General features: G+C 44.6%; 1 protein-coding gene across 1 annotated transcript in view; it reads right to left on the bottom strand.

Moving 5' to 3' along the window:
- The window catches only part of STAB2 (stabilin 2), a 129,707-nt gene that overhangs the window by 96,809 nt on the left and 19,338 nt on the right, over positions 1-13,560 (bottom strand). The window contains exons 6-9 of the mRNA XM_036237372.1: positions 13,287-13,382; positions 8,269-8,394; positions 7,375-7,571; positions 5,042-5,175 (exon numbers count right to left, since the gene is read on the bottom strand). Of these exons, the coding sequence (XP_036093265.1) occupies positions 5,042-5,175; positions 7,375-7,571; positions 8,269-8,394; positions 13,287-13,382 (553 nt within the window). The remainder of the gene's footprint in view (positions 1-5,041; positions 5,176-7,374; positions 7,572-8,268; positions 8,395-13,286; positions 13,383-13,560) is intronic.

The following is a 13,560-nucleotide window of genomic DNA, read 5'->3' as shown; positions in this document are numbered from 1 at the left end:
GGCCCTGAAAGGGGATCCTGATTATCTCTTTCCTGCCAGTCACTGCAAATTCCAGCTACACCAAATTGCTTCTCTTTAGACTATGATGACCTTCTCGGGCCATGTGCCCTTCCAGGAATGCTCTCCCAGCCTCACCCTCCAGCTCAGTTGTGACCTGCTCTAGCCTTATCTGACAACTCTCTCCCCTGCCAGGTGTATCCTGGTGATACCTCCATCACAGCCCTGCCCATCAAAATTACCTCTTGAGGTGTTTTTCCCTCTGCTAGGTGGGAAGTTCTTCCAGAACCTGGATTCTACCCAATTCCTCACTGTATCTCAGCACCTGGGACATTGCCTAACAGTCAAACTGATTATTTTCTAAGTACTTAGTTAATTCTAGGAAACTTAATTAAGAGGGCTGTAAAGATGATAATAACAGATGCCCTTTCAGCATCTCATGTGCGAGAGATGAGCCTGAAAACAAATAATTTATAGCAACACAATACGGCCAGTTAACCTCCTGAGTCCCAGTTTCCTTATCTATGAAATAAGTTTAATAATGCGCCTTCAGGGCTGTCATTAGAAGAGATAATGCATGAAAAATACACTGACAGACACATAGAAAAAGCTCTGTACTCGGCAGATGATGACGATGATGATGACCACAATGGCGGTGAAGATGGAGATGGTGGCAATAAGAACCACAGTCGTGTGGAGGGGCCGGGACATAGCAGGACAAGTCCACCAACAGATGACTTAAATTCCATAGTAAGAGCCATGAGAGAAGACTGAATAGGATGGCATGGGGCATGGAAGAGGAAGTAACCAATTATGCCTGGAGAAGTATAGAACAGATTCTAGGAGAAGAAACATTTAAGGTTATTCTAGAAGGATACATATGAGCTTCCCAGCCAGATAAATTTACTGATTGAGTCTTCAGGTTTTTTATAAAGTAGTAGTTCTCAATCAGGAGCAATTTTGCCCCCTCCTCCTAACAAAAAAGGGGACATTTGGCAATGTCTGGAAAGATTTTGGGTTGTCACAACTGGAGTGAAGTTCCTAGTGGCATCCGGTGGGCAGAAGTCAGGGATGCTGCAAAACACCCTACAGCACCTACGACCAAGAATTATCTGGCCCCAAATGTCAGCCATGCTGGGATAGAGAAGCCTTGCTCTAAGAAACCAGTAGGGTAAATCTAACCATGAAGCAAGAGTCTACATAATACAAGCGAACAACAATTTCCTGCTTGAACAGCAGCTTCCTCTGTGAGCACTGTGACACAGGATGGCTCATTTAAGAAGGCGAAGAGGGGGACTGGTAACTCCTGAAAATGGATACACAGTCATCGCTGAAAATTACTCCTGCCCTGAGTTACGTAAGTTTCATTTGAAGACAACTGTTAATAGCAAGACGAGTAACTCTAACAAACCACTACGTACGTTTCTCTTTAAAACTTCCCTAGGTTGTTATGAGGCCAATGCTCTGTTTTGTGTGAAGGACTTGACTTGTTTTTCCATAGGGATAGCAGGAGAATTGTATTTTAATGGCCTCAGTGTTGAATGGAACGTCTGAGACATAAACATTTTTTATTTCTATTTAAAATCTCGGTCCAAAGTCTGAGACTTCATGAGATAATTTTCCAACTTAAATGTTCTCAGTTGCACTAAGGGACAATTCTCAGCATTGCCTCTTTTATAAACTGGTTCTTTATCAGGTGTAAAGATCTCCTGTTAAGGCTTTAAAAACACCCATAAGCCGTTTGCATTTTATACTTTATGGGATGGGATTAATTATGTTTAATGCTGGATGAGATTTAGTTTTATTTAATTATAGGGCATCCCAAAACTTAGTACAGTCGCTTCCTTCATTTCTTCACTTATTTGTTTCATTCCTTCATTGATTCATTTGTTCCTCCAAACTTAACGTTGTTTCACTGGAGGACAAGGAGTTGTTGCAATAAGATGAATATGATACGGACCCCCCCAAAGACCTTACATTCTAGCTGGAGATTGAGATCAGTAATGTTAAAAATAGCTAACATCTATTGATAGTTCCTATGCCCGTTATACTTCTAGAGGCCTTACAACATTCCTATGAGGGTTCTGTTATTAGCTCCATTTCAGATGAGAAAACTGAGGCACACGGAGGGTAAGTATTTCGCTCAAGATCACACAGCCTGTAAGTGGCAGTGCTTGTGCTCACCGCCACCGTATTACATACTCATGACAGTTCAGGGGTGATACCTGTAATAGAGGGGTGCCTCGGGAGCCCAGAGGGTGTTGCATCTGAGTGGATAGAGGCACAGGAAAGGCATCTTGGAGGTAGAGGTACTAGAGCTGAACGCCAAAGAATCGGCGTGTTAACTCGACTCAGAGATGGTGGGAGGGAAGGGTGCCTAAGCAGGGAGGATATCATGGTGTATTTGAAGAATAAGAGGTAGTAGCAGAACTAGAGTCAAGGATGTGCTCATGAGAGTGATGGAGATAATGTCGGCTCATCCACATGCTCAGCAAACTGCCACCTTTGCCCATCCCTTGGGGGAATGGTCCCAGGAAGAGCTTGTGCCTGTCCTGGAGGTGCTTTGGGCAGAGAATAATGAGGTTATTCTCTGGGAGAGCATGTGCCCTGGGTCCTTCAGACTCCTTGCCCTGGTATGGCCAGCAGAGGGCCAGCTGGGGCTCTCTAAAATGTGGTGTCCCTGAAGGACACTCTGCCGCCCAGGTCTAAAGGTCGTTTTGCTGGAAGCACATCTCGGAGTAGCCAAGCTGGGATTTAAACCTAGGTTGGTCTGAAAAAGCCCATGCGCTTGCCTCTGCACCACGTTGTCATGGACAAGATTCTCGGTGTTCACATCAAGAAATCCTAGGCTGTACGAGTCATATACAAACACTGAATGTCATCAGGGTCACTAGTGTCCCAAGAGTCTCTAGGTTTCGGCATCACTCATTGTACATTCGTACAGTTGGAATGGAACCCACACTTTCCCAACAAGCCTTCTGAGTGACATCTAGTCTTTTCGGTTGGACTGAATCAAGTGAGAGAGGAAGGCCTTTTCCCTCTATCGCCCTGATGTGCCGCCTCTCCTGGGGAAAAGGACAAGCGCACAGTTTTACCAGATGGGAAGCTATTTGTTCTCCTTAGTGGTAAGCAGAATGGAGCTTACAGTTTGAAGCGGTAGCTCTTCCCAGGGAGATGCTCTCGGCGTCTAGCCTGACTGGTCAGGTGAGGGAACCGTGGTTCTGAAAAGTTATAGGACTTGTCCAAGGTCACCCTGGTGGTAAATGGTGGGGTCCACATTTGAACCCATTACTGTTCATTGAGTGGTCTTCGGTGGCGAACACAACATGATTCCGAATACGCTACATAAACCGATTGCCATATCGAGGCAGCATGAACAAAATAAACCTTCGTTTTAGAGTTGCTTATCCTAGATGAACTAAATTTCCTAAACTAAATTTCCTAAACTAAATTATTGACGACCCATATTTTATCAATGTAACTTAGCCCACCTTTACTTAGGCCTCTTTTCAGCTGAAGATAGTCAATTTTTTTTGGGGGGGGGAGGGTAGGGGGAGGATCAAGGAGGTTTGTGAGTTACACACATACCCCTAAAATGCACTGTTCCGTTGACATTCTAAACACAAGTTTTAAAGCAACTTATATTATTCTGATGTTCCGGTTTCCTTTTTTCAATTTTATCTTCTCAAACACGAAGGAAAGAAAGCGTTTAGAGTATTGTACTCAAGCTCTCTCAGAGGACGGTAGAAAGAGTGTAAACAGGCTTGTTTGGCTGTCAGTATTACCAGAATCAGTGTTTCAGGAGGGGATGTGCCCTTACGGCATGTGTGTTGGGTGCATATGTGCCCTTTTCATGGCCGTGACATGTTTGCGTGTGCCTCACATGTAGGGAGTGACTTCCAGTGCCACGTGCCACTCAGAGATCGATGATCGTAGCCCCACGTCATCCTCCTCACAGCCTGGGGCTCCCCCTTTTACGACGGTTGAGAGAGGTTAAGGTAAATGGCAGAGCCGGGATTTGAACCCAGAAGTTCTGACACGCAAGCTCTTTCCACTCCACCCACGGTGAGTAACGGAATGTGATGACTGCAGGACCGATCTTGGCAAACCCACGTATTCAAGACCCAGCTATAAAAGGAATGAACTCCAAAGGAGAGAGAAGGGCGCTCCGGAACCCCAGAAACTATTTCATAATTACATGCTTCGACGTCTTTTATGGTTTTGAGCTCACAATGGGAGCATGAAGGTGATGAGAACTGAACGTGGCATTGAGACAGAAGCCTTGGTCTGGGAGTCCAAAGACGTCCGTTCCAGCCTCAGTTTACCCACCAATAACAACATAGTAAGCTGTATAGCAGTTTCCAGAACATTCTCTGACGTACTCTTCACAACAACCTTAAGAAATAGACATCATTGTGCTCATTTAGTACATGGAGAAACTGAGGCCAGAGAGATGGCGTCATTTTCCCAAGGTCATGGGGCTGATAGATATCAGTGTGGAGTCTCAAACCCAGGCCTTTAGACTCCCCAAGTACCATCACCTCCACACCATGCAAGCTGCCTCTGCCTCAGGAATTGTCACGCAAATATTTTTACCCACAGTAAACGCTTTCTTTAGAAACCTGGAGTCCAGGAAACACCACTAGTGCCTGTTCCCTGGTCTTGTTTTGTACCACTGACAAGCAACATTTCAGAGATGAGGAAACAGGCATATACCTTGGAGGTCAAACCCTTACAATTGCAACAGACATTTGTGTCCCCAGGGACAGTGGTTTCCTTCTCCCATGCTCTGACCACTTAATACCATGTGAACGGGCCGGGATGGTATTTCAGGTCGTTTGATGGTCACTGCAAAGGAAACCATTTTTGAAGCATTCATTCATTAACTCAAGATTTACTGAGTACCAACTACTTCCTTGCATTGCGCTGTATGTGGTGCTGGGGGGTAGATGCAGGGCTGGATAAGGCACGTTTCCAGCCCTTCAAGAACTTACAGCATCAACTGGCCACCTAGGAAGATGGTGGTAAAACTGCAAAGACTTACTTGGTTTGGCCCGGTGCGATGGTGGTACAGTGTGCATTCCTGTGACAGGGGTTATTAGATGCGCAGATATCGGTCACGCTGCACCCCACTCCGGGTTTGAAGTTGTGGTAATGTTTCTTACACTCACAGTGAGACTGCAGTGGACAGGGAGAGAAAAACAAATAGGGTTGTAGCTAGACACGGAAGCTGAGATTCTCTTTCTTCTTCTTCTTCTTCTTCTTCTTCTTCTTATCGTTCGAGTCTCATGTATCTGTAGAAGTCTACTTCTGAGAAGTCATAAGGAGATCTTGATCTTTCGACTGTCATATCCTTCTCCTTCTACTGATCCATTCTCCTTCTCCTTCTACTTCTACTTATCTTCTCATTATTCATTTCCTTCTTCCTTCATTCTTCTTCTTCTTCTTTTTTGCTCACAACACTCGTTTATTATCTCATAGTTTCTGTGGTCAAGAATCCGGGTACAGCTTAGTGTGAAGACCCTTTGCCTCGGGGTCTCTCATGAGGCTGCATCAGAGTAGCTGACCAGGATAGGGGGGTCTCATCTGCAGGCTCACCTGGGAAAGGACCCATTTCTAAACTCACTTACATGGATCTGAGCAGGATTTTGGGGGATGTAAAGTACATCTTAGAGAATACAGTCAATAATACTGTAATAACTATATACAGACTCAGGTGGTTTCTAGACTTATTGTATGGGAATCACATCATAAGTTACATAAATGTCTAACCACTACACTGTATACCTGAAACTAATATAATATTGAATGTCAACGGTAATTTTCAAAAATTAAAAATCAAGCTTATAGTCTTCTTAAATTATTTATATCTTTATTCTGCCATGAAGACTAACTTGGGGTATGTCCAAAGAGGGGGCTTAAACTAGAACTTTGTGAAAGGGTCTGGAATTGGAAACCTTGTCTGTTCAGCTTGTCTGCTGGGAAATTCATGTACCTTGTTGGTAGCTGATCTTCTCAGCTTCCTTGTTTGCTAGCCCTGGGCCTTGCTGGCACCATAATTCTTAGTTTTAGATCGTCTATAGATGAGTAGAGATTGAGGTTTAGATGTTGCTTTAGAACAGCGGTTTTCAACTGGGACATTGCCTGGAGACATTTTTAACAATGGGACAGGGAGGCAGTGCCACTAGAGGCCAGGGATGCTGCTAAACATCCTACAATGCTCAGGATAGCTCCCCCCACCCCAACAAAGAATTATCTGGTCCAAATATCATTAATGCCGAGGCTAAGGAACCCTGCACTAGAATAATGGAAATAATGAACGCACTCTTTCTGTTTGAGCAATGGAGGGTTTCTAAGACTTGAAAATCTGCCTTGGGACACATTTTTTTAAGAAACGAAGAATATGTCTAACCTCACTCCCAAGGTGCTGGGACCTTGGTTCAGAGTATAAAATGACTTTGCCTATGAAGGGCCTCATTTCGAGGATGAGAGTTCAGCCCTTTGAATTTCTTGCACGCCTGCCTCAGAAATTGATAGCAGAAATGTCATGTGATATATTCTTTTCCCTCGGAGATAAGATTGGGTGGACTCTCTGCAGGGATCGCCGGAAGCCATCCCAGGGGGTGCTGTTTAGACAGTTGGGAACCCATGACCGTGTGTCAGGAACTTCAAGCCTCTCCTCTCACCCAGGCAGCCGATGGCCTTCTGTACGGATGGGTTCCCTCCACTGATGTGCAGTTATGGGTGCAGTAGGCACCCAGTAAATATTTGACAGAGGAATGAGATATTAGGGAAAAAGCTCTTTCAACTAAACTCCTCAGCGACAGCTCCCTAACCAAGCTCACTTTTACCAGTTGAGGTCGTGATGTGATTTAGAAGGTCAGGTTCTCACCCCAGAAAACGATCCCTACCATCTGTCAATGCTACCTGACATTTTGTCAGTGTTCATCCCTTAGAGACAGAGAATTTTTGGTCCTCAGACTCCTCTGTTATCTCGAAGAGAAATTAGAGAGACTAGAGGATCGCTGCTGAATGTCAATTACACACTCACTCAAGACTTGGCAAACTGTTAATTTGTTCATCTAATTTGAGTTGTGTATATATTTTGTCGATCAACATATAGGGCTGGGACAGAAGAGAATGTAGGACAGTTAAGTTTGGGCTAGGGAGCTAGGAAAATGTGTAGAGGATGGACTGGGGAGGGGACATGTTAAAATCTGCCCTGAGCACATGCAGGTCTGACTGGAGAGGATGCTCAAGCCGCACACTGAAAGGGAGAATGGAGGGCACAAAGGACAACTTACACTTCTGGCACGTTTGGCCTTCGGTGTGTTGCCCTACTTCTGTTCTTATCAGTTCCGTGCACCATTAGCTCACCTGTCCAGGCCCGTCATATATGCACACGGTAGACTTCGTAGGGCAGTTTCCAAAGTTGGTTTGGCAGGGGTCGACTGGCAAGCACACGTGGCCATCCCCTCGGTAGCCCTCTTGGCATGTACAACTGTGCCGGTTTGGTCCCAGGTATGTGCAATGCGCGTGAGGGTGGCAGATGTTTTGTAAGCAGGGATTGATGGCTTGAGAGGCAATGACAAAACAAGAGGCAGTCACTACACTCAGGATGGAGAAGGAAAACTGAGCTGTGAAGGGAATGCCAGTCACGGCTCATCAAAGCCGCAAAGGCAGTCGACAGTTTAAAGAGAGGGAGTAAAGAAACATTTCATCTTACCCTACCTGATCACCCCTGCCTGCCACACAGATTCACATAGGGCCATCAGAGATTAGAACTACAAATATTGTGGTGATATATTATTACGCCATGTTATATATGGATGTAAATATAAAATAGCATGAAATAAAGCACTAATGTTTATAGAATTTATATGTACTGGGCTCTGTTTCTAAACATTCGTCACACATTAACTTAAATTAATCCTTACAACCCTCTAAAGTAAGTACCATATCATCCCTGTTTGACAGAAAAATAGAGGTACAGACAGGTTAAAGCATTTGTCCAACGCTAAATAGTTAGTAATAGGCAAAACTGGGATCTGAACTCAAGGAGTCTGGCTCCAGGTTCATGACGAGCATTTTGCTTAAAACTTTTTATACATTTCATTCAATGACAGAGAGAGAAATAGCAGTGGTCATTGCATTAATGTTAGGGAGGTTGTAAGTGGTGTTTTTGTTTGTTTGTTTGTTTGTTTGTTTTTTTCCTGTTGAGTAACCAAAACTTCTCGATCAATGAACTAGCAGGATCTGAATTCTACTCACGCTCGCAGAATTTGCCATCGCCTTTGTAATTGGGAAGGCATTTGCATTCCAGTTTTGTTTCATCTTCACTGGAAGGTGAACATCTGGAATGTTCTGGGCAGAGCAAAGCTGCACATTCAGGGATGGCTGCAAAGGAAGATTGTTGAGGTAACTGCATTAGTAGAATAACCAGTTATAAAAAACTCAACCAATGCAATATTCCCTATTATTAAAAGTAATATAGATTTGCTGTAATAATTCAAAAACCACAGAATGCATAAAGTAAAAATGAACTGTTTTCTTAGTTTCATTCTCCCATCCAATTCCCAAAATAACCAATGCCAACAACCGGTATGATATATTTATTTATAAATTTACTTATGATTTTTTAAAACAAAATGGAATCCTGTTAAAATCTTGAGAAACTTGATTTTTAAGTTAACAATATATTCTAGAGGTCCTCAAGGATCTTCTTTAATATCTATTAACTGAGTAGTATTTTATAATATCAATGGGACATAGATGGTTATTAAAAACTACAGAGTCTGCCACATCAGCCAACTTACAAAGCTAACAGCTTGGGCAGATGATGCGAGATTCCCGGGTCGGAGATGAAAGTTCCTTACTCACATCAAGAGCAGTACTCAGAGTGTCAGCATTTCTACACCATTCCTTCTAAGCTCCGATTCCCACGGGGCAATGTAAAGAGGGCCAGACTGAGACCTGACTGTTTTGTTTCATTACAGGAGAAGAAGAGCTCTAATCTCAGGAAACCTATGTGGTTTTTTTTCTTTAATTTAAATTTTTTTATTTTTAATTTAACAATAGGTAATGTATTAATCAGGGCCCACATAGGAGACAGAAATCACACAAGAATTTGAATAGGGAAAGTTTTAGTGTAAAGAATTACGGACAGAGAATTGGACTAATGGGGAAATTGGCTTGTGGGAGTTAACAAGAATTCTAAAGAATAAAGGAATAACAGAAGTACACAGAGCAATCACTGCCCTGAGGTTGAGACGGTACCCAAGCTAAATCCTCCTGCCTCCAGAGCTGAGATCCCGATGTCACCAGAAAGGGCATGGCTTTGGTCACTAGATGGTGGAGAAGGTGCTAAAGTGCCTTCATGGTGCGATTTGCCAGAAATCTTCCTTCCGGGGCTCCAGGGAAGGTCATTCCCAGAGAGGTGCCAACACTCAGAACTCACGTGGTACTCGGGGAAGCACCTGGGACCATGAGGTAATAACCACATGTAGCGGACTTCTACATGTGGCTCGGGCCTGGGTGGCTTCCGGGGCCAGCCGTGTGGGAGGAAGGTGGGGTGGGCAGCTCTCCAGATGGCCAGCCCTGCAGGGCTCTTGTTGTGCATGGGGCTGAGGAGAGGGTGCACAGAACAGCGTGCCCCTGGGACGGGCACAAGCCGTGCTGTCTGGGGCTCCTGGCTATGCCGCTGCGGCTGCCCGAGTCTAACACGAGACAAAATAAACAGTGGCTGGATGCTGGAGGAAGCTGAGCCCTGAAGGGCTGAGCAGTGGAGAAACGCTGTTTTTCAGGAGCCTGGCGAGTGAACTCAACCAGGAACAGGAAGAGGAAACCCTTCCTTCTTTAGTGTCCCTCCAGGACCCTCTGATAAGGCGTCATATCTTCTTGGTTGGCAAATGAGAAATATTTCCAAAGCCCACCACCATTATCACAGAGCAGGCAAAAGGGGCAAATTTGGGCTGAGAGGTAATCTATCGAGAACAGGCACAGGCAGTAAGCACTCCTGCACTTTGCCCCCAAAGAAGACTCTATATCTTCCAAGGCCGTTCACTATATAAACATTCTTGAAAAGGTGTTGGAGCGAAGGGCAGCCGGTGAGCTGCTCTCAAGATGTGCACGACCAGGAGAGGCCCATGAAGAATTTCTCCCGGGAGTGGCTGGTCGAATAAAATATTTGTAGAGAACATCTCCACCCCTTCCATGAAGTAGAATCGTTGCTGCAAAGTGGCTGCCTTTCAGGATTGCATCTCCAGGCCCCCTTTGCGTCCAGGAGGGGTCATATGACTAGTTTGCATTGATGGAGTACAGAGTGGACATTCCATGTATTATTATGGACTCTCTAAGCAGGTGCTTCTCCATTCTCTCTTGTTCCTTCTGTGGTTCAAAGTGGAGTACTCTGGGGTGCCACAGAATGGCAAAGACACAAAATAGAAAGACCTGGATTTCTAATCGGTATGTAGTGGGAAGCTGGTGTCAGCCAGAAACACACTCAATGAACTCTGACAAGACTAAGAAATATACCTCTGTTGTGTTAAGCCAGAGGTTCCCCAAATTCTCCGTGCCCTTGGTGTCTTTTTCATGCACCCCAGTCCAAAGGAAATATCTACCAGGTCCGTTTATTAAGTTGTTAGAACCAAAGAATTCAGTAACTAAGTCATAAGAACTTAGTAGCCATTTGGAAAAGTAATGTGGTTAATAGAAAGATAAATATTTTTATTTCATTCTTAAATAACCACATTTACTTACTAATGGGATGTGTGAGCTTGTTGGACACTGTGCACATTCTTAAACCTTAGAACCAGATTGGAAACTACACCTTTGTTCTGGTCAAAATGATTTTTGCACGGTCCTTGCTTTTTAACACAGCGGCCACTGAAAATGCAACTGTGTAGAGATGTGATACCATCAAAAGGAATATAGTGCTACCTAACATTGAAAGTGTGATCTAACCGAAGCTAGTAGTTCGAACGGTATTCTACAGATGCATCACTGTTTTCCTCAGACATTTAAAATATCCTCTAGCTGCCTTGTGAGGGGTGATGTGGTACCTTGAGATGCCTTGGGAGCAGTTCTGAAACCATATTGTTAAGCTATTGAATTTTTGTGTTTATTTCTGACAGCAGCTGGCATCATTCTAACTAGCACAAGATGGACCATAACTTATTCAACCATTTCTTACTGATGGACATTCGGTGTTTCCAGTTTGTTTTGCTCTTTCAGACAACACTGTCATGAGTTTCTTTGTACATATAGATTCCTGACTACTGGCGCTTGGCTCTGGGTAAATTCCTAGAATTGGGGCCACAGCAACGAACTGTGATCACACCTTAAAATTTAATAGATACATTTTCTTCACAGGTCTTAACAATTCATATTCTCACTGACAGTACTGTAATTTTTCCTCACACCCAGAGATAGATATTATCTATCATTTCAATCTGTGTAACACAGTGGGCAAAAAACGAAAACCAAACCAAAACGTAACTTTCCAAAACTCCAAAACACTACTTCATTACAGTTTTAATTTGCATTCCTGTGATTCCTAGTGGGGTTCGGCACCTTTTCCATGCTTCTTGGTGAGTTTTTATCTCTCGTGAGAATTAAGCTGCTTCTTGGCCAATTTTTAAATTGAGTTCAGGGACTTTCTAGTATTATAAACACCTTTCTGCCACGTGGGTTGCAAATACTTTTGTGCCGGTCTATTGTATGTCTTTTGATGCAACAGAATTATTGTGTCATTTGGAGGCAAACATGTTCGTGTTCTCCGTTAAGCTGGATGCTGGCCTGGGTCTCCCATCTTCTTAAAAAGGGCTTTGATCATGAGCGGGTGGGAAAGGAGGCTGACTGAGGCTTGCAGAAGGGGTCAGCCAATCAAACTCGTGGTCCGCATGTCTGTCTCCTCCATGGGAAGATGGCAGAAGCTGTGTTTTATTCATCCCCTTTACCATCATTTCAATAAAATGTGTTTAAATTTGTTGAATTTGAAGCTCGTCCAATCCCTTCATTTTACAGACCAGGAGAGTACTATCCAAAGGATAAGTTACGTGAGTCTAGTGTCAGGCAGAATGTCCAATTTCTTAATGTCTAAGCTCCGAAATCACCCTTCTTCACCTGCTCTGTGATAATGGACAGGACTCTGACCATTTCTTCTTTACATTGCTATGTCAAGCTTGGCCAGTAGAGGGCACAGGAGGCCCGCTGCAGGAGGAAGGGGCTCCTCTTCTTGGTTCTGACCTGCAGTGTCATGCTTCTGCTGTTCGCTTTCTTGCCGCTGCACAGTCTGTGTCATCTGTGTGGCTATGTGAGGACATCCCGTGATACTCTGCCCCAGCCGCGCGCTCAGACTGCACAGTCCATCAGTGACCTTGCGATTTTGGCCTGGACCCCGTGACCACCTTCCACGGCCCTCCCCACACACAGACATTGCTTACTCCAAGTTTAGCACCCACAGTGCCCCAACTCCCTCTGTGTGCTGGCCCACCAGCCCCGGCTCATCGGTGTCCTGGAGGGTTGCTGCTCGCCCGCCAGCCGACTGTGATACGCTGGCTTGGGCAAACCAGCAAACTTCTCCTCCACCAGGTGGGCTGCGACCCACACTTTCTCAAACAGGATTTGAACTTAGCCTTGGGGATGGCCACCCCCTTCCAAGTTCATGCTTCCTTTGTTATGCTCAGTCAGCCCTAGAGTTCACTTTGCATTTTTATAGCCACCCTCCTCTCATAGCTTACTAATCCTTAATATTAAACTTCCTTTGTTTCGATCACTCTGTGGTTTCTATCTCTTGATTGGATCCAATGTGATTGTTAAAATAATTTCAAGTGATTTGAGCCCCAGCCCTCCTATTTACTAGTTTTGCGACCTTTGGTGTATCCTTTAGCATCCCTGGAGCCTGACTGGTGAGCCTCCTGTTTCTCGTTAAGGCGTTCTGCTCTTGAGAACTGTAAGAACGTGACTTACTAGGTGCCTAACTTCTTGTGATGGCCTCGATCGGTTCCCCAGTCCCAATGTCTTCCCCTCCCTTCTGTCTTTCACACTGCCACCTGCTCGCCCTTCCCAAAACATAGCTCCCCAAACTTCCTAGACTTCCAATCTTCCTTACGATTTCTTCTCTCCCCTTTCCCCTCTCTTCTTCCCCTTTCTTATCTCTCTCCTCTTTTCCTTCATTTTCCTCTCCTTTTAATTTTTGGCGTCGAGCCCCAGTATGCGAACACAAAGCTGAAATGCACGCATCTGTGCCCACTCGATCTGGTGGCGCTGAGGAAACTGGCGGCACTTACGCTTGTCACAGTGGGGGCCCGTGTATGCAGAGTGGCACTCACAAGTTCCATTGCCGGCTATGCCACTGTTGCAGACGCCATGCACGCAGCCGCACACTGCAGACAGAAAACGGGGATTTTTTTTTCATGACCCGACACAGAAGTCTAAGCATTCCAGAAGGATACTGTTTTCAGATTGTGTTTACCGAGAATCTGTACTGTGAGCTGGGGATAACCATGGGCTTGAAGTCCTAAGCCCCCTGGCTTGAATCTTAACTTTATTTATTTTTTTTTA

This window comes from Rousettus aegyptiacus, unplaced genomic scaffold, assembly GCF_014176215.1.
Source record: "Rousettus aegyptiacus isolate mRouAeg1 unplaced genomic scaffold, mRouAeg1.p scaffold_m13_p_2, whole genome shotgun sequence".
In the NCBI taxonomy this organism is placed as follows: Eukaryota; Metazoa; Chordata; class Mammalia; order Chiroptera; family Pteropodidae; genus Rousettus; species Rousettus aegyptiacus.
Note: the sequence above shows the minus strand (reverse complement) of the source record. Positions and strands in the feature narration are given on the sequence as shown.